Source organism: Pinus tabuliformis, chromosome 8, assembly GCF_031772625.1.
Source record: "Pinus tabuliformis cultivar Carrire ecotype Pingquan chromosome 8, CPIR1, whole genome shotgun sequence".
Lineage (NCBI taxonomy): Eukaryota > Viridiplantae > Streptophyta > Pinopsida > Pinales > Pinaceae > Pinus > Pinus tabuliformis.
In genome coordinates, this window is record NC_142294.1 from 988,134,742 (window position 1) to 988,161,837 (window position 27,096).

At 35.9% G+C, this 27,096-nt stretch overlaps 1 protein-coding gene across 1 annotated transcript in view; it reads right to left on the bottom strand.

Moving 5' to 3' along the window:
• Positions 1–11,919: 11,919 nt before the first annotated feature.
• Positions 11,920–27,096, bottom strand: part of LOC149238728 (sucrose-phosphatase 1-like) — a 52,365-nt gene continuing 37,188 nt past the window's right edge. The window contains exons 2-8 of the mRNA XM_089373168.1: positions 14,546–14,845; positions 14,247–14,348; positions 13,745–13,939; positions 13,271–13,561; positions 12,756–12,942; positions 12,469–12,515; positions 11,920–12,354 (exon numbers count right to left, since the gene is read on the bottom strand). Of these exons, the coding sequence (XP_089229294.1) occupies positions 12,262–12,354; positions 12,469–12,515; positions 12,756–12,942; positions 13,271–13,561; positions 13,745–13,939; positions 14,247–14,348; positions 14,546–14,845 (1,215 nt within the window). The 3' untranslated portion in view covers positions 11,920–12,261. The remainder of the gene's footprint in view (positions 12,355–12,468; positions 12,516–12,755; positions 12,943–13,270; positions 13,562–13,744; positions 13,940–14,246; positions 14,349–14,545; positions 14,846–27,096) is intronic.

Here is a 27,096-nt window from a genome sequence, read left to right on the forward strand (position 1 = left end):
CATAATTCTGGTCAGCATCTCTGACCTATGGTACATCATTAGCATCAACTAGTCACCATGATTTTGGTCAGCGCCTCTGACCCATGGTATATTGACTAATCCTGGCTCACCATCATCTTGGTTAATATATTTGACTTGTGGTGAAAGGGATACACTCAATCCATCTGAGTATTTTGGTCCCAAATCCAAAGGTGTCACTCTAGGTAATGATGCTAAATGGGCTCACTCAACCTATATGGAGAGTACACTAAGCTTGATGTTGAAAGGCACCTACTCAACTCTACGATTGAGTATTTCTAAGACTTTGGGACCATTCTTCCTAATCCTGGTCAACATACTTGACTCAAGAAGAATGTAGGTCCTTTGTCGAACTATTTTCCCTAATCCTAGTAAACATACTTGACCTAGGGAGAATGTATGTCCCTGATGTTATCACATCAACACTCCCACTCATTGAGGGATGTATTCTCAACAATTCCAATCTTTTCCCTGAGGTATACAAACTTCGCTATGGACAAAGGCTTTATGAGGATGTCAATTATCTTTTCATCTATAGAGATGAACTAGAGCCTTACTTCTATCTTCTACACCATGTCGTGAATATAGTGGCACTTAATCTTGATATGCTTTGACCTGTCATGGAAAATTGGATTATTTAAAAGCTTCACACATCTTAAATTGTCACAATATATCATGGTTAGTTCTAGCACCTGATCAAATAGTCTTGTGAGTAGCTTTGAAGCCACACTGCTTCACAACTCACAAAATTAGATGCAATATACTCAACCTCGGTAGTGCTAAGTGCAACAAAAGTTTGCTTCCTGCTCATCCATGAGATCATAGCAAAGCCCAAACTGAAGCAACCTCTGGAAGTACTCTTTTTGTATTTTGCACTCCCTTTGTAGGTTTTAACCCTGTACAGAAATTACCTGCAAACTAATTCTTAAAATAGAGAAAAGTATATAATGCCAAGAACATAAAACAAATATACAAAGAGAATTTCCCCTGGATACCAAAATTGGGACCACTAGATTTATTTTTCATTATATTCCTTTCAATGTTACAATACATATATATAGATGTCGAAGCATTCATAAACCCCAATCCATTAACCCTAGATTAGAACATAATTGTAGTTCCCTTGACCGAATATACAAAATATCACGGGAAAAAAACCATCATGCCCAAAACCATGTGCAAAACCCATCCACAAAACCATGGGTAGGTTTGCCCCCCATCCTTGGGTGCGTATGAGCATAGTCGTGGAAAGAACATAACACATACCCAACACCCTTCCCAATCTAAATTTGTATATCCCTACAGTTGTATATCATTGTTTGAGACATATCTCAAACCATAATTAATTGTACCGTGTATATATCTCAATATATGCTTTGTTGTAATCCAATGATCATGTCTTGGTTCCATCTGGAACTAGCTTAGAATGTTCACTTCAAAGAAAATATCCAACCTGGTATTAACCAAAGACATCAAGGAGTCAATCAACTTTTGGTACATGGATGGATCTATCAAATTTGACTCAAAGTGTCTCAACTTCCTTAGGTTAGTCACTATAGGAGTTGCCATCTAGATTTATAGTCCATCATTCCAAACTTTTGAAGGATCTTGATAATATGTTTTCCTTGACCAAGGAATATTTCACCAGGCTTATGCCATACTTCTAGTCCCAAATATTAATGCACCTAGGAAATCCTTCATATCAAATTCAGTGGCCAACTCCCTCTTACACAAGATAATGAGATGCTCTACACCTAGCAATTGGAGCAAAGGTCTCATCGTAATCTTCTCCCTCTCTCTGTGAGAATCCTCTAGCCACAAATATCCCTTTGTATTTTTCAATGTTGCCATCAACTACATTCTTAATCTTATCCATTTGGAGGTCACCATTGACTTCCCTCTAGGTCTAGGAAAAATTTCCATACATCATTCTTCATAATAGATTGGTATTCTTCCATCATCGCATCCTTCCAAAGTTGTTGGCTAGTTGCCTCTTCATAGTTGGAAGGTTCAAAACCAATAAGATTAGTCATCGGTGTTGCATACCTAGAATACCTCTTTAATCTCTTGCTTTTCCTTAAGGTGGCACGTGGACTTGCATTTCCTTCTACTTTCTTCAAGGTAGATCTAATCCAAGTTGGAATCTTCTTGATTTCTAGAACAACAACTAGATCCATTGGTTCACTAGGTCCTTCTGGATCTTCTTGATGATCTTTGATATTTTCTAAAGGATTGGATGGACCTGAACCCTCTTCATTGGGAGCTTCATGATCCTCCTCATCATGAAGGTCCATGGGGACTTTTTAGACTTCCAATAGGAAAGATTCTCATAAGGGTAATGTCCCTACTGACTTCAACCTGTTGTTTTCCAAGAACATAAATTCTATAGGTCTTTGATGACTCATTGTATCCAACAAATATTCATTTGTTTCCTAAAGGCTCTAAACTCTTCTCTTTTATCTTTGGGTACATGTATGTAAACTGGACAACTAAAGATTCTAAAATGTCCAATGTTTGATTTATGTCTGGGGAACACTTATTCAAGAGTCTTATCTTCCAAGATTCAATGAGGACTTCTATTTTGAATATAGATTGTTGTCATGGATGCTTCACTCCATAAGAACATGGGCAAGTCTTGATCATGCATCATTTCCTTAACAAATTCTTCAATGGACCTATTCTTTCTTTCATCAACTCCATTTTGTTATGGATTGTAAAGGACTATCAACTCCCTCTTAATCCCAACTTCTTTGCAGAAGACAATGAGTTCCTTGGAAGTGTATTCACAACCATTATTTTATCTTAGAATATGTATTTTCTTTCCTGTCAAGTTTTCTACAAAATCTGTATTTTCTTTCTTGTCAAATTTTCTACTTCAACCTTGAATTCTTGAAATTTACTACATATTTCATCCTTGGTCTTCATGAAATAGATCCATGTCTTGCAAGAGAAGTCATCAATAAAATTTACATAGTGCAAAGAGCCTCCTAGATATCCTATTAGCATTAGACCACACACATTAGAATGGACTAGATTCAAGATTTCCTTAGACCTAATCTCACTGCTTGGAAAGGATTTCCTGACATTCTTCCCAAACGCACAACCTTTACATACTCCATGATTTGTCTGTAATTCTAGAACACCTAAAACCATCTGATTTAAAGCTAGTAAAGTTATATAATGAAGGTGAGCATATCTCCTATGTCATAGTTCACATGGATTGATAAAATTATGCAATAATTCTTGAGTTGGTTGTTTCAAGAGTCTACACAACCTTTCTTCACAAACTCCAGTTAATCTAGCAGAGTTTATACTTAAGCCCTTGGGCCATACAAGTAAGTTACCATCAACAAATGCTATTCTAGATCCTTTATCTTCCAAACATGAAATAGAAACCAAATTCTTTTTCAAACCTAGTACATATAGTATGTTGCTAATATGAATGCTCTCACCTAATTTTAGCTCAATAGATGTCGTCTCAATGCCTTTAAACTACATAATTATTGTTATCTCCAAGCTCTGCCTTTTGTGATGATATCTTTGCCATCATACTTGAGATTGTCACAATATCATGTCATGTGTCTTGAGGCACCACTATCTACCAACCAAAATTCATTGTTATCTGCAACAGAACCTGTAAGAGTAGAAAAATAGAAGAAATCTTTGACACCTAGATTTTCATTCTTGGGTTTATTTAGATATTCATAAATGTTTGTAGTGGTAGTATGTTGCTTTCCCTTTCTCTTTCTATCATTCAATCCTTCAGGACACTAGATTTTATAATGACCAAATTTGTGACAATGATAGCATTGAATCTTTGGCATACCTTTCTTCCCTTAAGGAGCATATCTTCTACCTTCATTTCTTCTTTGGAAGCTAAACTTATTTCTTCCTCCAACCTTCTTGGAATGAATTGAAAATGCTTGAGAGTAACCTTCTTAAGATGTTTGAATCCTTCCTTTTGATAAAGCCTAGATTATTCTGGAGTACATGAGGTCCATATTTCTTCAAAACTTGGAGTTTCCTTTCTACCACATATACTAGATGCAAATGAGTCCCATGAGTTAAGTAAACCATTAATTGTTGTAGTCATAAGTTCCTTTTCAGAAATAATTTCATTAAATTCTTGAGAGATCCTCATGAAATATGAGGCCAAAGTATAATTTCTTGTCATTTTAACATCATGAAGCTCATTCTTCAAATTCATTACCTAACTAATGTTGTTGATGGTGTATAATCCAACTAGGGCATCATACATCTTCGTTGAAGTGTCAAGATTTGCGACATATGAAATCAAATGATCTCTGAGAGAATATGCAATAATACTCCTATATGTGATGCCATCCTTCTCATATTTTTCTTTCCCTCCATCATTTGAAGGTTTAGTGACCTTGCCTTTCACAATATCTAAGACATCATTCTATGCAAGAATGAGGTCAACCCTTGTCTTCCAAGCCATGAAATGTAGCTCCTTCCAACTTGTTCTTTGATTTCATAGAGAAACCTGTGGTCATAAATAAACAATCAGATTATAGATGTGTGTCTCTTCAAGAGTGATCTCAATTCCCTTTCCTTCCGCAAAGCTCTGATACCAAGTTGATTTTTCAAGTGCAATAGATACAAGCACTAATTTATGAAAACTGATAATTACTTCTAATGATGTAGATATTCTTTTAGTACTTCCAGTTTATCATTAAGAAATTATACTTCAAAATTTCAACCATAAATGCACAAGGATGGTAGAGATCACAATGGACAAAGATAACACAATATTTACCTCAGGGAAACCCACTTAGGGGAAAAACCCAACAACCTTTTCCTTAGAGAAATTCTTTAGTTCAACAAGAGATACACCTAATTCTTCTAGTCGGATATGATGGTCAAATTGACCAACAATACAATGGTCAAACCTGGTCAAACTGACCTCTTATCAAGTCAATCTTTTGCCCAACAAAATCAACCCTGTTTGATCTATCTACGTCGAAATTTGGCCTCCAAAAATCTACCCAAAAACTCGGCCCTGTTGCCCAAAATTTCAGACTTATTGCCCATAAACCACATGTGTGAAGTTGCGGAGAAAGAGAATCACACGTGCAAAGTCAACGAAATAGAGAGAGAAATGTTTTAGATGATTTTTTCCTTCTTATCCTTCTTTTCCTTTGCTTGGATGCTCAGAAAATATATTCTTGTGTGTGGGATCGAATTATGCTTGAAGGAGGAGGTTGAGTGCCTTATATATAGTGTTCTTCATGGCCTAAATGGGTGTCTCTTCAACTATGGCCGACTTGACTTGGATGACTTCACAACATTGGAGCCAAAATTTCAAAATTTCAAATTCAAAATTCTCTTTTGAAACTAACATGAAGAACGTGTCTCATATTAATCTTTTCAAGGGCTAAAATAAAATGGCATGAACATTTCTTACATTTTTCATTATATATATTTCAAGGGCTAAAATATTGATTATGAATACCGACCATAGCTACAAATTTCAACAGTGAGGAGACAGAAAGAAAATCCTAAAATCTTCTAAAGGCCATAACTTATACCCATAACCTAGAAAAAAATTACAATCGTTGGAAAGCTCTCAATGAGAGGAATATGGTTAGGAGCTCAGAATCAAATTTTCAATGATGTTTAAATAAAAATCAAAATATCAAAACCTCATCTTCTTAAAGATACCAATGGAGTTGGGTCTATTACAAGGAGTAGATAAATCAAAGTGACAAATAGAAAAAAATAGTGAAAATTGGAAAATGTCATTAGTAAAGGAGATTGCACTAAAGGTGCACTAGATGGAAGCTTCATTGGACAAAATCATTACCAACAAGTGTGTTTTGTCCAATTATTAGTAAACTCCAAAGACAAGGCCTAATAATTCTACTTTTTAATGATGATCTTGGCTAATAATTCAATCAAGAAGACTTCTTATTTTATCCTTCGCATTTGTGAAAATATTGTAAACTTGTTCCAAAAAGGAAATTCTTGAATTTTAACTTGTCCTTATTCCTAAAAAGGAAATAACAACCATCTTGTTATGATGTTGATGTGTAAATTTTTTCATCATTAAGAACACTTATAGAGTCAAATACTTTAGAATTTTTCTAGAGCACTACATTATGATTATTATCATTAGAAATGGGTAAAGCATTTTGCATTACAAATAAACAACATGTATCTTGAATGACTTCAAAATATCTAAATAGCAATTAGAAAGCTCTCAATTTTAATAGTGATTGCTTGTGGAAAACCGAGAAGAAGAAACCAAAGGTATTTGCAAAACAAAAGCATTGTATATACCATGATATAGAGTTCCCTTTCCCTAATAGTGGCAATAGACATAAAGTTGGCATAATTTATACCATGGACTTGACATAATATCTACAAATAGACATGACGTTGGCATAATTCATACATGTCTCTTGAACCATTTAGAAATAGTCATTGGACTTGACATAACATCATTCATGTTAAGAATTTGGTAGATGGCATTTTTTCTCTTTTGGAAATACTTCATATATTATAATAATAAACACAAGGTTACATATAAAAATATCAAAACCCTAAGGTTTGACATAGACCCATTTTTCTTACATACATGAGGGGAACCTACATGTTTGCCATATCACTAAATAGGACTTTATATACACAAATAAAAAGTCATCATCTTCATCAACATACTCATTGGAAATGATACATTGTTGGAATATTTATCTAAAGTATCCCATGTTTAATCATTTATGTGACTAATTCTCCTCTCTATTGCAAGTTACTCCTCAAGGTCAGATCTAGTTATTCAGTTGTTTTGGGTGCAAAAATTATTGATAGAAATACTTTTCATTATCATGATGTATAAAACTCCAAAAATTATTGGTAGAAATACTTTTCATTATCATAATGTATAAAACACTTTTTCTTCTCCTCTTTAGTGTAGGTTACTCTTCTTGCAATTTACTATTCAAGGTCAAATTCAATTTTGGGTGCAATTATTATTCATGGAAAGATTGTTGATTAACATGATGTATAAACTTTTTTTTCTTCACAATTTCTTTAACACATTTTATGTAACCTAACTTGTTTTCTATTGCAAACATGTTAGGCCAAATTCAATGTTGGGGTTAGTTCTTCAAGGTCAAATTCAGTTTTGGATGCAACTAAAGGTTCTTAGTATCATAATGCATAAAAAAATTTCTTTTCACAGTCTCTTTAGCACATTTTATGTAACTCCTAATGTGTTTCTTTACCTGCAAACTTTTTAGGCCAAATTGAATGTCCAGTGCAACTGCCATTGACAAAAAGGGTCTTGATTATCGTAATACATAATCTCTCTTTTTCAATGTATATTTAGTGTATTTATATAGAATTGCTAACCTTCTCCTATTTATTTTTGTACATGTGAATTGTGTATCATGTTCATAAGTGATTATAACATGTATGGAAGAGTCAGGGTAATTTTTAGGGGTGGATTATACTTAAAAGGTGAAACTATCATAGTTATTTTTAATTCATTTGGTAGATGCAAACCTTCTATCGTGTTCATAGGTCAATATAGTATGTATGGCAGGATCAAGGTAAATTTTAGAGGTAAATTACAATAAAAAGACAAAATTTTACGATGAAGTTAACAAATATTTGATATTATTTAAATATTTCGTATTTCACCTTATCTGAAACCCTATTACTAATTTTGGATATAAATAGGCAAGCAATATATCTCACAAGGAATCATATTCACCATATTTCCAAGGGAAGAAGAGAATTTGGAATAGGGGTGAGGTTAAAGCATGGTGTCCTTGCTAGTTGTTTTTCAAATCCATTTGCAAGTACATTTTTTCAATGTTTTTATAGCATATGGTTCAATATTATATAGTCTAATATTGTATCTCGATTATGTACTTGATTAATTCTGATTGGTAAGGACATAGAGTTAGTCAAATTAAAGTTTTAAAATTTAAGATTGGATACATAAACCTTATGTCTAAAACCTAGTAGTTTTAATAAGAGATTTTTTTCTTATAAAATAGGCTTAACCGACTATCTTTAAATGTAATTAGACTTGTCAAGTTTTAAATATCTACAATTTGCAAGCTTGAAATCTCTTGGAACCATGGATTGTAGTGCTTTTTTTTATGTTCATTTTTCTAATACACATTTTATAATGATTTGATTATAGCTTTATATGTTTGTATAGTGATTTACCTATTTTCAAAAATAATTGTTGTGTATTCATTTTTATTTCCTATGGTAAGTGTTTAGGCTATTGATCAAAAAGGGAATCTATAAATATTTTAGTTTCTTATCATTCATCATCGGAAAATAATAATCATAAAATGATAATTTAAAACAAATAATTACATGTTGCCAAGTATTATGAAACTAATATTGTAACATTCAAAATTTGAACATTGAAACATCAAACTATATCATTGTTGATACACAAATTTTTGGTCAATCTTTTTTCCCCAACATAATCAAGAGACCAAGATGACATCATCAACGTTGAAGCATCCAAATAAGTCTTGACGCAAGAAATAAGGCATCTCATGGCCCCTCAAGCAACCATGAGATAAAATCAAACACCATATACCATGCAATCCACACTCTTTGAAGTGGAGTTGAACCTAAAAGCATCATGAACTTAGTATTATCAAAAGACTTAAATACCCCAAATGTGTTAATGATGCTGAAATTAAATTTTCAAAAAACATCCCCATCCACAACCCATACCAACCATTTACCAACAAAAGTAGCTCCCAATCCCCTTGATGCCTCGGTAAAGTGTAAATATCCCAAGCCATTATTATATTTTATATCCAATTTAATCTAAACCCCAACTTACTTTTGTTCATTATTAATATAGCTTACATGTCCCTGATGTTGGGTGGAGTGTCACTCAAAACGTCAGACATTTCGAAAACTCTCACCCAAATCAATCTCCAAAAATTCAAGTACTAAGTTTAATTGAATTTTTATTACAATGAGCACCAAGAATGCAACCAACCATCAATTGCGGAGTCTATGTAAGCCAAATCACTAAAAGAATGACTGTGAAAGGAAAAGTTCAATGTAACTTTTCTCATAAATGCAACCAACCATCATTGCGGAGTCTATGTAAGCCAAATCACTAAAAGAATGACTGTGAAAGGAAAAGTTCAATGTAACTTTTCTCATAGCGAATGACAAGAGTACAACTAACTATTGTACAAAAATTGTAACTCACGATCAATGGTACAACCCATTGTCATCTGTATAGCCTTTAATAAAGATGTTTATTCACCATACACCATCACGCATAAGTTATTACACCGACCAAGGCATACAATAGCTGCCAATTCTAATTTGCAAAGGTAGAGGTATATCCTAAAATTCAAAATTTTCCTATTTAATTTCCACAGGAGTTTACACATAATTTTCAAAATGGAAAATACTCTAGAAAAAAGCAATGGCCAAAATTTTCATATCTAGAAAGTGATAATTCAAATGTAGCTCACAAATAAGTTGATCATTCAAATGTAGCTCACAAATAAAAACCTATGGAGAATGGTAAAAGGGATTGAACAACCACCTGAAGATCTAGATAAATTACTTAAATAGCAGAGCATAGATGATAAAGTCAAAGCTATTATGGCCTTGCTCTCTCATATCCTAAATTGCACCATCTAGACCTAGGAAAATTATTGAAAGAAATCTAGGATAATCTTAACAAGCTATTTTGAGCAAAAGCAATGAATATTAAGTTTTCTCTAAACCTACAAGGATTCGGATTCAAGATGTTTGTTGGAGTCCCTATGAGAAACCACAAACAATCCAAGATATTGCATCAAACAACTAGCTAGAGTCAAGGCTACGGTAGAAGAAGAGAATACTAAGGTCATTTTGTTGAACAATTTGCCTTGTCAATACAACAATGTCATCTTTACTCTTAGTCAAATATCTTCAAACGGTCTAAAAGACATGAATTCATTTCTATTAGCTAATAAAAAGAGGACAATTGCAAGAGATTCAATAGGAGATTCTTAACCAAAGACAACACTATATTCAGAAAATGAAGATAAAAGAATGATGGGTAAGAGTTGATTCAGTGTTATTACTATGGAAAACGAGTCATACAACAAATAATTGCAAGACTTGTGCCATTAATCTTCTCAAAGGAAAGCTAAAGAAGTCAAAGAATGTGGCCATTGTGGAAGATCCCCCAAAGATGGTAGTAATGACCTCACTAAAGAACTTGTTTATTTTGCATTTTAAGAGGCCCACACTTCAAAGACAAGGAGTGATGCAATGGAGGACAGATAATAGTTCAATAGTTTGGGAAGTTTTGGATTTGAGAAACCATATCTGGTTGGGGTTATGAGACATTAATTTAGCAATTGTTAGTTTGGGAAGTTTTGGATTTGAGAAACCATATCTGGTTTGGGTTATGAGACATTAATTTAGCAATTGTTAGTTTGGGAAGTTTTGGATTTGAGAAACCATATCTGGTTGGGGTTATGAGACATTAATTTAGCAATTGTTGTTTTATAGTTCAGGAGAGATCTGAGATATAGAAGTTCGGTATTATACCGTTAGAAGGGCTACAAGGCATTTCATGTGCAAATGATGTACACTAATGCTGGGAACTTGGATTACAGCCGGGAGACTATACCTTTCAAAGAAATAAGGAGCAGCCGCTTGAGGGAGTGTTATGGTTCAAGCACTTTTCAAAGAAGCATATGAAGAATGTTTGATTATGTGGTTTATTTTTCAAAGAAGCATATGAAGAATGTTGGATTATGTTGTTTTATTTTCCAATGAATGTGTTTCCAGTGAGAATGTGTTTCCTTTCAATAAGTTTGTTTTTAATACTGCAAACCTTAAGAGAGATTGTTAGAATATAAGGGAGTCTTGTTGTTCGAGCACTTTTCAAAGAAGCATCAGAAGAACGTTTGATTATGTTGTTTTATTTTCCAATGAATGTGTTTCTAGTGAGAATGTGTTTGCTTTCAATAAGTTTGGTTTTAATACTGCAAACCTTAGGAGAGATTGTTAGAATATAAGGCTCATATGTGTAATGAAGTCACCTTGGTGAGTTAGGCTGTAAAAGTTAGGATTTCCAATTCGAATTAGCTTTCAAGGTTTTAAACAATTATGACCTCTCTAAGTGAATCTCATTGTTAGGGTATCAAGTATTTTTGTAATAAAATATTGTGTTATTGTGTGTATTTCTGTCTCAACCTTATCAAGTGTTTCAAGATTTAATGATTTGGCCTCTTCATAGTATATCATCCCCAAGACCCCACCTAATATTCCAGGGGATCTTCAACTTCATGGACAACACTCATCAAGTCCATGTTCAAGGACTGCAAAAGAGTTTTGGGCAGTAAATTCCTTGGAAAGGGACCTGGCCAAAGTTGCATGAAACAAGGGCGACCGCTTGGGTGGATCACTACAGTGAACAAGCTAATACCATCTACGAATTCTGTTGATTCTGCTTTAACTATTTTTGCTTCCACCCTTGCAAAGAATAGATCCAGGGGCTGCCCAAAGTGGCATGCAACAAGGTTAACTGCTTGGGTGGATCACCACCATGAACAAAGATAATTCCTTCTATGAAATTCTCCCGATTCTGCTTTAATTATTTTTGCTTCAGCCCTTGGGAAGACTGATTCCATACACAAGGCCGTGCTGTAGCTAGATATTTACCAGTGTAAAGCTATTGATTTAGCATATGGTTATTTAAAGACGATGACACCTTGCAAATGTATGGCGCAGAAGCTCGTATGAGAAATTGACTAGTGTAGTTTGGTTTTAGTTCAGTAGTTTTAAATTTTGATGTAGTAATTATATTGCCAACATTCCCTTTCGGAAAAATATCACTATGGGACTGCACACCCAGACACACATCCATATTAGCCCACAAAGTAAACGTCCAGAAAATTGAGTAGATTAACTCAATAATCTTTTAGAAATATTTCAGAGTAGAAATTTGACTAATAAAAGATTGGCAGCCAAGATTTCTCATTGCTGGGAGTTAAATCTTCCCGATATATAGTGTTCATTAAACTGCAGAAAAACATTTATAGCCTATAGATGTGGCATTTAAATAATTGCACAGGGGGGCATGGAAAGGATTCTTCAAAAGTTAAGCTATAAATCTGAGTAAAGTTGTTGGATCTCAATGTACCAAAACATCAACCTCTGATAACTGCTCCATCATAGCATCACAGCTCAGAACCAGAGCTTGAGTGGTATCTAGCAGCTCCTTTAGATTGAACAACACAGATTAGTTCTGCTTCCACATCCATCAAGCCACGTTTCATGAATGTGAATCCATGACAATGAATTTGGAGCATCAGGCTGCCAAAAAGAGAATCACAAAATTAGACAACATTAGAATCTAGATGTTTAAAAATCTGAAGAATGTGTGTGAAAGTCTAAACCACTCTTTCCACGATCACATCTAAGCATTACCTTCACTTTGAGTAAAGCAGTCGTGCAGCAGCAACGTCGTTCCTTTTCTGTAGTTCCAATATAAATGAGATTATTAGAAGTTGGGATGGCACTTATTTAGATGCCAGGTAAACAGATTACAGAAGTTGATTTGCCCTTATCACCATTGTTTGAAGAAAGGAAAACAGATAAGGATATACGACAATGCTGTATTATCCATAAAAGATTGTCAAAGGCTTCTGAAGTTGAATTAATGAAAATTATATTTCATTGGAACTCACTAGGAAAGAGCAAGATGCATTTCTTACCAATTAGTTCCCACTTATCAAACCTCACAAGCCAAATATCCGAAGAGATTTTCAATGGACGAATTCTATCAATCCAAATTCGAAATTGTTTTCCTTTCTGGTCTCCATAACACTGTCTTAGAAGATCAATGCTTGTGAAAAGATTTTCTTCAACTCCCCATGGATGCAGCAAGCTACAGTTAGGATCCTGCCAGGCAATTTTCAATGAGAAGGCATATACTGCAATAAAGGTGCTTCACAATAATTATATCTGTGCAGATAAACTGATCATTTTTATGCCTCTTCCGAACAAGAAAGTAGTTTTAAAAGTTGACTATGGACATTATAATTCCTCACCTTGCATTTTAAATTTTTATTTCTTTGTCCATATTTAGTTTACTTAGCTAGAGAAAGTTTTATTCGGATGTTTGTGGGCAGACGAATCAAAATTACTAGATCAAATGACAACAACAATGAAATCAAATCAAATTTAGCAGATCAAATAACAAAATACTAACAATGATATTAAACCTTACAATTGCACTTTTAAACCGCTGGAATATCTCATTTGAATCTTCAACTTCTGCCCGGCGCCATCTCTCACACAATAGATGGAATTCCACAATCTCATGACCAAGTAAAAAGTATTTTGCCCCAGTTTGAGAGAGCCCTACAATATCTCGAGGGGAAACATTGGGGTCTAAATTGAAGTGTTGCATGGCCTGTATGATGCCTGCAGCACATCTCTCATGTGCAAGGATAACTTTAGGATTGCTCTTGGCATTTTCCTCATACCACTGCAATAACTCTTCTTGCGCATTACCAACCTGCATTTAAAAATTTAAAAAACACAAGCTATAACAATATTAAAGAAAAATTTATGCATGCGATGGGAGAATTAACCAAGAGAGAGACAGCAAAGGTTCTGGAAGCAGCTATCAGGATAATAAGTGAAAACCGTTGGAAAAACTCAAAGAATATCTAATGCATAATGGTGACAATAAACATACCATGACTCCATACACATCTGCAACGCTGAACAATTCTGCATCATTGCCAGAATCTCCACAGACAAGAGTATTCTGCGGTGATTTACCCTCAGAATTGAATGTCTTCAGCAAATATGCTAAAGCCTGTCCTTTACCAGCACCTTGTGGCAGTATGTCCAGATCAATGCCTCCACTATATATGATTTTGACATCCAACTGTCGATAGTTCAACTTACCAATTATTAAGCTCCAACCATATTTTCAAGCCATTATCTAATAATTATGAAAAGAACAGTTTGCTTGGACTGTCATGCAAGGAACTTAATCAGTTAACCATATTCTAATCCAAGACAAGCAATGCCCATGGAGATTCTCAGAAGTGCAACCACCATGAATTTTGTTTTTCTGTACCAATTCAGGTATAGTTCTAACTATTGAGATTCTGTGTGCAGTTTTAATGCTATCTATGGAAATAATAAACATCCTAAAAAGAATGGACTATGATCCAGTCAATGGATCTCACCTGACGCTCTTCTAATCGTTTAGAAAGGGCATTAATCACTTCTGAAGACTTTGTCTTCTCAATAAAAAAGCTAACTTTGTGGGGTCGCTGCTCTGTCTCTACCTGCGAGTCAACATAAATCAGAACATTGCCAGTCATACACAATGCTGTGGCACTCAAGAACCCATTCAATCTACATTTTTTAGTAAGTTCCATTTGTTTCTTTAAAATGCAGTTGCCTATAATCAGGTAAACTCTGTAATTCTCTTGTCAACAACTCTTTACCAATTGCATAATTTATTGGGCACAGAAGGCTTTACCTGAAACTTAAGCTGAGGGAATCTAGACGCCTCTTCTACCACAGTGTCTCTGTCCCACCCTTGATTCAGCACTTCCTCCCAGCCCTTATCAGGGCTCATCGAATCTCCATATGTTATCTCTGTTCCAACAGACATTATGGTGATTTCTGGTGTCAGCAAAGGTTTCTCCTTTCTCAGCTCTTTGTACAATGTTGGAGATCTTCCTGTAGAGAAAACCAAGAGGGAATCGTGCCTGTAATCTGCTTCCCATAATGCATTGAATCGAAGCAATGATATATTCTCTGGATCATGATGATCCACCTGCCATCATGACATTCAATCAATAAGGTAGGCTAAATCCTAAAGTTTATATCCAGTTCTTTCCATTATCCAGATATCCAAAACAAAAAGTAACACAGCAAAACAAGATCAAAAAAGTTAATAACTTAATTGACAATGCTACATAAATGATCATATTCACCCTTTGTATCAATTTTTGGCAAAATGAAAAATGGGTCAAGTGCAATTTTTCAAATACTATTCTGTTAGATTGAGTCCCTAGAAAATCACAAAGTCCAAGGCCACCTACTGATGACTTGTACTCATCTATTGATGACGTGTTCTCGTGATCCACTGATGAGTTGTCTGTGAGATATATATCTAGAAGTGGTAAATTTTATGTATTCTAAATTAATATCATGAGATCAATACAAAAGAGTAGAATATGCATAAAAAAAATTTCCAACAATACTTCTTGTGCTTGTGCTTGCTCTAATTCTTAACATATTCAAGCATATAAAGTTCAGAATATATCATCCAAGTAGAGTGAAGTGATGGCCTAATCTACTCAGTGGTATTAAACTCTCCCGGTAAAGTTGTCACATTGAATACAAAAAAAATTGCATAATTTGACGACTTTAATAAATTACCATAATAATTGCAGTCACACAGATGATAAGCATAAAAAAAATATTTGCTGTTATTGTCACATGTAGATTTGCAATACAAAGAAGCCAAGGTTGGCCAATTTATTCTCAAATAAATACGAGGTATTCTCTGTTGGTGTTGCTTATTAGTCCCTGCCAAGGGCCAGTGACTATAGTAATGAGTTCATCCTTGAACTTCTATTACTTCTTTGACTTTTCAAGATTTTCATTTTATGCAAAACTCACATAATACTTTGGTTATTCCTATTAAAACTGAAATACTCAACTTTGTGTATTTCAATGTCTATTGGCTATAGAGTTTAAGGTCTTATTAGGGGGCTGGTGGAGTTCTTGTGACTAGGGATGATAGAATCTTGTTTTAAAGACCTTATGATATTCTATTATATTTTTCTTTGATAGTTGGGAATCTGACAAGGACTACCAGAACATTTATCATCACCAATGGCTATTGACCGCCATGGCTATTCACCGCCTAACACCACCAGAGCTATTTATTAGCTATCATGTTTATGTTTTTATCCCTGTTTCCAATTTCATTTTATACCTTCAAGGAGGTTTATATTCAAGTTTACTGTCTGTGTTCGAGTGCACTTACCTTCAAGCTTGTGTAACAGCTTCATCGAATCTGCAGATGTAAGGCATTCAAGAATTACTTGTTTCGTATTCAAATGGTATCTGCAAATGTTCTTTTGTTTTTTCTCCAAATATTTGTCTGGGGCATCCTGAAAATCTTTTATCCTGGCAACTGGTTAGTGCCACTATAAAGTCAGAATTCAAAACAAATGAAAACTGTAAAATATTTTCAGAGAGAAATGGGAATGTCTAGTATATTTAGTCTCCAAAGATGGTTTATTTTACCTTTGTATGCCTGTCTGTTTGGTTGGGTTTATGGAAAATGAGATCCTCAATCATCATCCCTGTTATTACCACTTTGCATCTGGGTGGTTATATTACTGTCATGGTCTACTTGATCATTATTGCTAACTTTCAGAGTTTTTCATCTTATAAAGACTGCAGTCCTTCCCATTATGGAAATTCCATCAGCCAATAACCATTTGGAAGTTGTGGTATTTTATCTATAGAGTGCCATGACAATCAGCTTGTCACTCGCGCCTGCAATGTGTTTCCAATTCCCTCAGTTGGAGAGTAGTTGTGTAATGTCCCCTGTTGATTAATTTCCCACGGGAGGATGGAATAGCCTATCGAACCCCGTAGGCTATAGCCTTGACTCTTGATAAAGGGGGAAAACCCAATTATCCAATGCTTGGGGCAACATTGGGTAAATTTTGGGTTGGCTGGGACATCACAATTGAAAAAACCCATGAGGGAATCTATAAATAGAGGAGACTTGGGATCATTTTGGATCATCACATTGGATTATCTCTGTTTTGTTGAGGCTGAGGCTCTAAGGGTTTTAAGACCCCCCTTTCTCTTGACTAGTTTCAGTGGAGGTGATCTCAACCTAGCTAGTCCGCTCTCCTTGATTATTGTTGGTGGTGAGACATTCCACCCTAGCTAATCCCCACTCTTCCTCGTCTCTATTACAGCATTTTATCTTGGAGCATCTCTGATCTGATTTGGGCAAAGCAAGGAAGTGGATTTTTTGTGGTATGTCTGGTCACCAAAGGGCTGATTGAAGAATTGGAAGCAGCAAGACTGCAGTTTCTTGTTGTTTATTTGGTCAACAAATTCTGTTAAGAAGCATCGAAGGTCACCTTTATATCATTTGTGCTTCCGTGATTAAGAAAAAAAAATCAGACCACAGGGACCGCAGGGCCAAAATTTCTATCCTAGCAGCGAGGCAGTTTAGACAACCACCAGAACAATTTGACCATTGTTCAAGACAGCGAGGTCTCGTAAATCCCTCTGTCCTAATCAGCGAAGCATATTGAAGCTCTAATCCTGGGCAGCATGGAAGTTCAGTCTCTCTGGGAGGGTTGAGGCAGCGGATCTCTAATTTAACCGTTAGAAGGTCCCCTTGGAAGGCCACAGGTACTTCTGTAACCTTAGATGGACTAATGCAAGGGCCATTTGTAAACACACAGCCAGCAATACTCTCCTGAAGTACTGTTTAAACTTTAGACAGCAAGGATATATTGGACTGAGATGGGTCTGTCACAAACTCTCCTTGGCAATGCAGTAATTACTGGGAGCAGCGAAGTTCTCTGCGATCAGCAGCATACCACACGGAAGCTTTGAAGATTTGCATCTGATAGGCAGTAAGTTATTGAATAATTAGTAACAGCAGTATTAAGCTTAGTTAACTGTTCTGCTATTAATTTACTAAGGCTGCTGTAACAGCTCTGAGATAAACATTGCAATCCGATATCTACTGTTGAATTAGTGTTTACTTACATCACTGTATTTTCATTATCATAGTGTTGAAATTTAAAGTTACTGAGAATTCTGGAGCAAATCTTGTCCTTTGTTATCAACCCCAAAAGGAAAAATTACATAGGGATATTACAAGTCGACAATATCGAAGAATTGTTATACCATACCCAAACCTGAGTGATTCCTTTCCCCTCTAAGATTGGTTAATCAGAGATGGATTCTTCAGTCCCTCTCTGGGATACATAGTCGGAACAATTATGACCTGTACACCACACACCCAACTAATAAAGAAATTCCAAGATGACAAGAACGTCACTCCACTCAAATGCATAGAAACCAACAGTTATTACTTCTTCTACCCTGCCCAATATTTCAGCCTTCCAGATTGCAAATCATATCTTATAGATATTCCAAGTGATAAAACCTACAATATTAGTGCTAATGAGAATTTTAATCAACTCCAAAAAACAGGATTCCAAATTACATGGCCTGTCCAGGATGATTGTCAATCTTGTCTAGCCACCAGAGTACAATGTTCCTTTGATTATTCTGATTTTCATTATTATGATTTTATTTTTATTTGTAGTTCTGATTGTTGAAAAATGTAACTAGTGTCGGTCTTCATAATGTAATAAAATATATTTTTATCATTGACATATTTATTATTATTATTTATTTTTCATTAAAGCATGTTCTTCATGCTTATAAGAGTCAAAAAGAATCAAAAACAAATTATTTTGAGTCAAAGAAAATGTACTTGAGTCATGTTTTATTTGGACATTTGTAAGAAAAAGAATTTTGAGTTTTTATTGAATCAAAAGCCATCAAAATGTACAAGTTGTCCCTCCTTGGGAACAAGTCGGCATGGGCTTCCAAGAGCCATCTATTCGATCTCCTGGACAGATATATATAGAGGACAGTTCGATTACTTTGGAGGACACTCACACATCATCATCATACATATCTTCTGCACCTAAGAAGAAAAGGACGAAGTAGGAGAAAAAGGAGCTTGCACATGTGGAGGAATTGCAGTGAAAAGAATGCCGAATTTCAGAGCTAATTGCAGGCCCGAAAATTGAGGAGCGAGATTTCAGGGAAGCCCGAAATTTCACGAGGTTGACCAGTTTGACCTATGTTGACTTTGACTTTGGAAATGACTTCAAGGAGGGCTGGACTTGAAGTTTTGGTGGCAGTTTTAGGCATTGGTCTTGGTCTTGGATATCTCATTTTGATCTGATTCTATAAGAGAAGGATTGTTGTTGGGTTTTCCCCTTTGTAGGGATTTTGCCCTAGCTTGGAGCCTAAATTCTTGTGTTGATTGTCTCTGTAATCTTTATGGTTTTGGTAATTACTTGATAAAGAGAACATAAAATTTAATAAGAAGCCAACAAACATTCACAAGTAATTATCAAGAAAGAGAAATCACCATTATTTACTAGTACTTGGTTTCTCAACACTAATGATGTTCACAAGTGGAATTGCTCTGGTGAGAATCCCCAAAAAAATTTCTTTTGACCATATTGTCTTTTGCAAAGTCTATCTAATTTACGATATCTAATTCACCAGTTTCCACCTTACATTATCTGACTCAGTGATTTCTGTTTCCTCTCGTGAAGGAAATGCAGTTGAAAATGGACCACCTGTAAGAGTTATGGAAGGTGAATTGTTTATCTTTAATACTAATGCATTAATTATGAATACATATCTTTTAGAATCTATATTCCATTACCTTGTTCAACATTATTTGCAGCAATGTTTTTTAATAGTGTCGTGCTTTTATCATAGTAGTGGTTTCTTGCATAATGTTCCATCAGCGATGTTGTTGTAAGAGAACTGCCAGTGATGAGGACGAACCATTCTAGAGTTTATGGACCCTCTCGACTCTAGGCCTCCCTCCATGGAGAATTCTTACATTATTATTCCACAATGGTGTCTACAAGATATTCTTATACACAGATCAGAGCTTATGCAAACAACTTAGCAAACAAGCTTGGAAAAGGAAGTTTTTGAACAGTTTATAAGGTAAATCTTCCAGGTTGATTAATAATGCTTGTGTTTCAGTCAGTCTCCAGGTATAATTGTGATGCAGTCATAGAGAGGCCAATATTTGTTGTTGCCATTTCTACCCATAAATTTCCTTTCATGGCCACTATTAACCATTTCAGACCTTGAATCCTCTAAACTTGAATTCCTCTTCAATGTGACAGAATTAGGTGCTGCTACAGCCTACAATTGCTCTAGCCCTTATTAGTTGGAAGGAACAATATCAAGTACTATTCATAGGTCATGATTATATGAGTACAAAAACTACTTTTCCACCCACCCTCCCCATGGCTACTCAGGCATTTGCAATAGTGAAGGAAATGAAATGCAACATTACCAAATCTCTGTGCAATTAAATAAAACTCCACAAAGTACATTAATCTTCTGAAAGCTCCTATTCACGCCATATAATTCCATCATATATCAAAGTGTTGCAAGCATTGTATAACACAAATAGAGCAAAAAGAAATGACAAATAACACACAAAATCTTCCTAAGGATGGAAAGAATTTTTCTATTATTATTTTGTGTAAGAGCTCTCATACAAAGATTATGGAAGTTGAGGTGTTCTGGGCATTTCCTGGTCCTTCCAAGGGATGAACTTCATATATCAAGTCAGTACAGGCACCAGCTCGTGATAGAGCTCAAGCCTATCAAACAGCACTACGATCAAATCTACAATGGTGTCTTCAGGCTCCATTTCACTCTTGCCCTTGAAATCGTGGAAAGGGTGTTATAATCAGGAAAAATATCTAGGTCAAGTCTCAACTGGGCTCATAAGCATGGCTTTCCAGAAACCTCAGCAGAACAACTAAACACAAACTCATTTCCCCAAAAACTGAATTTGTCTAAAAACTGAAAAACAATACAGCGCCATGCAATGTAATGAAACCCTGTAACCCATTGCCTTCATGATTAGAGAAGCCTTCATCTCTCTCGTAGGCATAACTGAGACATCAGAATTACAATGCCTCCATACCAAGATTATGTTCGGATAAATTCCAGTGAAAGCACACTATATCAGTTACTTGTTAGCAATTGATTTCAAATTATAGTCAGCCTTGAACTAATTACAGAAGAAGGGACAAACCCTCGGAACACCGGTTTAAACTCATCTGGTTTACATTGTTGGCCTTCAGAAAATGACCAGCTATCACAGTAATAAAACTGGGTTCAATATCCATGACAACAAATACCTAACTATATTTCATTTATATAAAATAAAAATAAAAATAAAAACACCAGAAAAACAGAGTCGTGGATGAATACCATATTGGCTTTAGGCAGCATCTGACATGTAGAAACTGTAGCATACCATATTAGCTTTAGGCAGCATGTAACATGTGGAAACTCTAGCTTTTTCCTTGAGCAAACTAAATGTGTGTACCTTGGATGACTTGCTAGCATGTGGCGGTTGTGCATGATAACTATGTGCTTCTGAGCCATGTTCCTAGGTTTCAGATGCCAGTTGATTGGCAATTGAAAAAGAGAGTTTTTCTTATGTAGATCAAAAATAAATGCAGATAATTGCACAACACAGTGTTTATATGGGCGGTTTTTCAAACAACTGAGTGTACAGTGGAAGGCATTACTAGATTTATCAAGCAGAAATTTACATTTGGACATTCGGAAAAGACATATTTTGCATACCAACAATTTCAGGTCTCTGATGGCCTTGGCCTTTCCACTATATTCAAAATCATTAAATAGCCTAGACTTATTTGAATTTTTCTTTTCACACGATAGAGCAAGTTTATTTAAATTTTTATTTTCATATAATGCAATAAAATACATGTAAAAGCAAGTTTATAAGAAAAGAAAAAACAAAAAGCCTCGCACAAGCAAGAATCATGAGCACAGGCATCCAGGATATTAAATCTTTCAAATTGAACTAATCAAACTATCATTAAAAAAATCAAATTTCAGTTGCGTAATTTGATGCCAGTGATAAAATTTTAGGGTTTAAAATTGAAATCCGTCAAAGGAGAGGATGACTAATGTCCTTAACACAATTAATGCTTTGAAAGTTGAGATTCAAATATAAATGACTAGAACAGTGAGTCTAGGTCCAGTATAAGAAAATAATCTCTATTCATCATAACAGGAAATGCCAGTTCCTAAATTCTCCTGAGCCAAATTACTAGGGACTGAGATAGAGCAAAAATGGGAACCGTTAAGTAGTCTATCTAGGCTATGCCTAGTAATTATATATATAGAAAGTGTCAGGCCAAGGTGTAACTCCAAAGTCCATACTTGGATGGTATTGTATTAACATGAATTCTTATAAATGCAAGAAGATGACTCTTGTTCTCATCTTCCAAGAGGTCTATTGACCTTTCAAATTCACCTATCCATTACTATTTACAAATTATTTACAATGACAAAATTCTAAAGGATTACATGTCCAACATTCCCCCCCTTAAGCCAAAGGTTTGTTTGTGAGCCAAAGTATCATTCTGAACTTTTAAAACTTTTCTCTTCCAAGAACTTTGTTGAATAATGATGGTGGAATTTATTGGGGCCATAAAACTGTTATGAATATAATTCATAACAATTAAATAAATAAAATACATATAAATATTAAATAATCAAATATTAGTTAGGTTAAATAGTCATTAAGTTAAGTGAAAAGGCATGTCTAAAAGACATGCCCCTTCGCGATAGATCACCTGTTGAGGTATAAAAGCAGGGCCTCGTTGTAAACATTCATATCATCTTATACATTTTATACATATTAATAAATTATTATTTAAAATACTTGTGTATTTTTACATTCAAGTTTCCAAGCTATCAGTTTTCTTGCTTCAGCCATAGTTTTTATGCTACAAAAACCCTAGCCTGAATTTTAGGGCACACCAAACACCCTTCTCTCCTTAGGTTAATTGCATGAGTAGCATGCCCTCCCCGTGCTCCTAACATTCCACCATACTAAGTCACACAAACCAACCAAGGAGCCTCTAGTAATTCATCAGCCATCCACCTCCAAAGGGTCATTCATTCTATTGCATCATTTGAAGCATATATATTCGCTGATACAAGAATACAATGATATAAATTAAGTAGTGTCCACTCAATTCTTTGAGTTGGGGTTTTTGCCTCATCAACATTAGTTGGCAAGATATTAGGGTTAGTTACTTCCCCACTTCTTTTAGCCCACTTAGAAAAAGATAAATAGCATTCGGCAGATTCACATGTAAGGTCGTCCTAAGCAAAAAATAGTAGTTTTAGTTTCTTACAAAGAAAGAATACCTAACTCATAGAATAAGGTCTAAATCGACAAGACTATTTGTTTTATGCCAAAATTTGATAGGGTGAGGACATTCCATAAGGCAACTTTTATTGTGTATTGGTGATCATTTCCATCTCCTTGTGATCTCCATGCCAAAGGCTCCATAAAGGGTTCAAATTTTCAAGATCTTTCAACATTGCAAGCCATTGATCCAAAGTAGCGGCTTTAGACCTTTCCTAATTTCAGTAGGCCATCAGCCAATGGTGGAGCTAGAGAGGTAAAGAGCACACCCATCAATCGGCTCCTTGCAAGGAAAGCACCAGGGTGACAACCACTGTTGGGGTTGGTAGCTTGTTTTGACTTAAGCCTTTGATTGCAAGGGATTTATTAGCAAGGGGTAGGGCCTTCTGAGCATTTGTCCTATTGTTCTAGTTATTTTGACACACAACTTGAATCCACCCTCCATTATCATAATTATTATCTTGACCACCAATTTTAGATTAGTTTTCCTATGGAGCAAGTGCTTCTTAGGGGTTATGTTGAGCCATCAAAGTCGATCACAAACTTTTTGGTTCAAACTCTAGCAACAAAAGCATTGGTTTGCAAGATAATAAAATCCAACAACCTATTTCATTATCCTATCCGTAGCCCCAACAAGGTACAACATTCTCAAATCTTTGGGGAAGTTAACATAAAGGCATAGCCTTTTTGGTGGTCTATGGATAGAAAAATACATAGATTCACAAAAAATGAAGCTTTCAATTGTTAATTTTCCATGAAATATTGCAATTGCTTAGATGATTAATTTGAAACTAACTTTCTTTCACCAAGACACAATTTCATAACACTTATAAGCAGTGGAATTAGAACATAGAGATAAAAACATAGTCACACAATTTACACACTTGATTTCTTGGGAAAACCCTCTACTTTGTTGTAGTATTTTATTGATAGAGTTTGAGCAATAGAATCTCTTACAAGGCAAACTATCACCCTGAGAACACACTTGTCCTCATGTTGTACTAGTTGGACTCACCCTGCAAACTCACTGACCCCTGCTCCTACTTTCTTGCGCTTAGACAAACCCTATTTCCTTGCACATAGGCTTCTTGTTTCTTAGCTCAGAGGACTCCCTATTCTCTAGGGCTCGACTCCTATTTCCTAGCACGGAATTGCCCTATTTCTTAGCACAATTCTGCCACAATAAAGTCTCTCTTCAATTTTTCATATTGGCTCCTCCAAGATACACTCTCACAACAAAGATCTCTCACACACAAACTCGTGCATACAATAATGATAAACTCTATGCCTTCATCCTCCTCTTATTGATTTGATCCATTCTAAAATTGAAAAGTCACAAATTTAGAACTTGAGTTACGATTGACTACTTAATTGAGTCTAAATAGTTCTCTAACTAATCCTTGCTTCAATCAAAGATTGAAGCTACCAACTCGTTCTCTTCCAAACTTGAACTGCCACTCGAACTTGTAGTCAATCTAAAGAAGGTCCACATAACTAATCCTCCAACACTACGCATGAATTCATCATCTCCATAAACTCGCTCTATGGTCAAAGGAAGACAAATCATGGTATTTTTGGCTAAGGCACAAGCCAGAGAAGACCTTCCATGCTAGCATTTTCAAAACTCCCTCTTAGCAACAAAGGGATTATGTACAACTCCCAACTTATCTCTGAAATAGACAAAACCACCTCTTGCCAATGCCCTGGTCAAGATATCTACTACTTGCTCCTTTGTTGGAATGTACGGTAGCTTCATTATCCTTTTCTGCACACAGTCTTTAAGATGATGATACCTGATCTCAATATTCTTAAGAGCGATCATGAAATACTGGGTTCTCAGAGAGCTTAATGCAACTTTGATTATCACAATAGGCTCCATCCCCTGTCTGAAAAGTCCCACAAGCAACTTCCTCATCCAAATAGCCTCACATGTTGCCAAACTCGGCCTCTATTAAACAGAGTGCAACTGATCTCTGCTTCCTGTTTTACCAGGAAAAAGTTGTTGACCCAATGCTAAAGATGCCACCTGAAGTACTTTTCCAATCTATGCAGCTCCCTGCCCAATCTAAATCTGTGAAGCCCTCAAGCCTCAATCCATCAACCTCTCTATATCATAATCCATAATTTGTTGTGCCTCTAAGATACCTGAAAACATACTTTGCAACAACCCAGTGAACTCTAGTCAATTCCATCATGAACTGACTCAGCTGGTTCACTGCAAAACAAATATCAGGTTGTGTGTTGACTAAGTACATCAACAACCCAATGAGTTGCTTGTATAATGTAGCATTTACTCGCTTTGCTCTGCTAACATCCATCTTCTTCCAGTTTGTGACTAGAGGCGTGGCCATGGGCCTGCAATCCTACATATGAAATCTCCTGAGAATCTCCTGTGCATACTTGCCCTGTCCCAAGAAGGTCTCCCCATCACCCTGCCATACCCCTAGCCGAAGGAAATAGTGCATAAGCCCCATACCCTTCATCTCAAACTCCCTTACAAGATCCTCATTGCAATCTTAGATCAAGTTGTCTGCTCTAGTCAATATAAGGTCATCAACATAGAGCACTAAAATGAGCGTAAGCCCTCCAACCATGATGTAGTACAAGTTGTCATCTGCCTCACTCTTAGTGAAGCCCAATCCTCAATGGTAGTTGTCAATACGAGTGTACCATACTCTCGGAGCCTGCTTAAGCCCATATAGAGCTCCCTTCAGCCTACACACATGTGTCTCTGCTGAACTCCTCAAACCCCTCTGCCTGCTCCATACAAATCTCCTCCTCAACCACTATGTTGAGGAATGTTGTCTTCATGTCCATTTGGTGGATTTTCCACCCCATTTGTGTTGCAAGTGCCAGAATCATCCTGATGGATGACTATCGTGCTACTCAGGCAAAGGTCTCATCATAGTTTGGGCCCTCAATCTGTGAGAAGCCCTTGGCCACAAACTTGCCCGTGTACTTCTCCACACTCCCATAAGCTCCATGCTTCACCTCATACACACAGTGTGAGCCTACTACAAATTTTCCCTCTAGTCGTGGCACAATCTCCCAAACATCGTTCTTCATGATGGAGGAATATCCCTCCACCATGGCATCCTGCCAAACCTACTGAGAAGTTTCCTCCTTACAACAAGAAGGCTCAGTGTCCACCAACTTTGTCATCAATGCCATATATCCTGGGTACCTCTGTTGTTGCTTGCTCTACCGGAACATGGTGCTAGGAGCCTCAACATGCTCCTGCTCCTGAATCAACCCATTAACCCACTTGGCTCTCTTCCTCCCTGTACTAGGAGTCTCTCACTGAGTAGTTGCATGCTCTCGTCCTGGTCTCTCCTCCTCATCATCTTGTTGGTCCTCTATTACATAGTATTTTGTCATACCTCCTGTTCACTTCATGTCTCATGAGTAATGTCCCGAAGTGCCAAAACATTGACTATTGTGCAGTGATGGAGGAGCATGAGGCTTGAAGGCAAAAAGCTTCGAATTTATTCCAAAAATACAAAAAAAGTTTTCAAGCAAAGGAGTGGGATCCTTTAGCTGTCAATTTACAAGTTTTCTAGATAGGATTTGAGTTAGAATTTAGGGATTGAGTGATTTTGTAATTAATTCATGCAGTTTAGATTCAGTTGAGATTCTCGAGGAGAATATCAACCAGATTTGATATCGTTTAAGATTAGGCAGATTCGATCCAATGTTTAAGGATCTAATTGTTAGGATGAAATGGTATTTATGTAAGTTCTGAATGATTGTAAGGGGATTTTGACAGATTTGGCTTGTTTTGGCCATATAGGATTAAGTTGCAGAAATTATATCTCTGTGTATTTTTGTGTATAATTGGTCAATCCCAGAGGTGTTGCATCCCTTCGAAGTATCTCTGTGTGTTATTGAAATTTCAGTTTGGCCTGAAAATTTAGAGCTCTGTATGATCTGGTGTGATTGCATTTAATTTCTCTTTCGCCGTGTATAAGATCTGGGTGATCAAAAACTGCGGGGGTGGA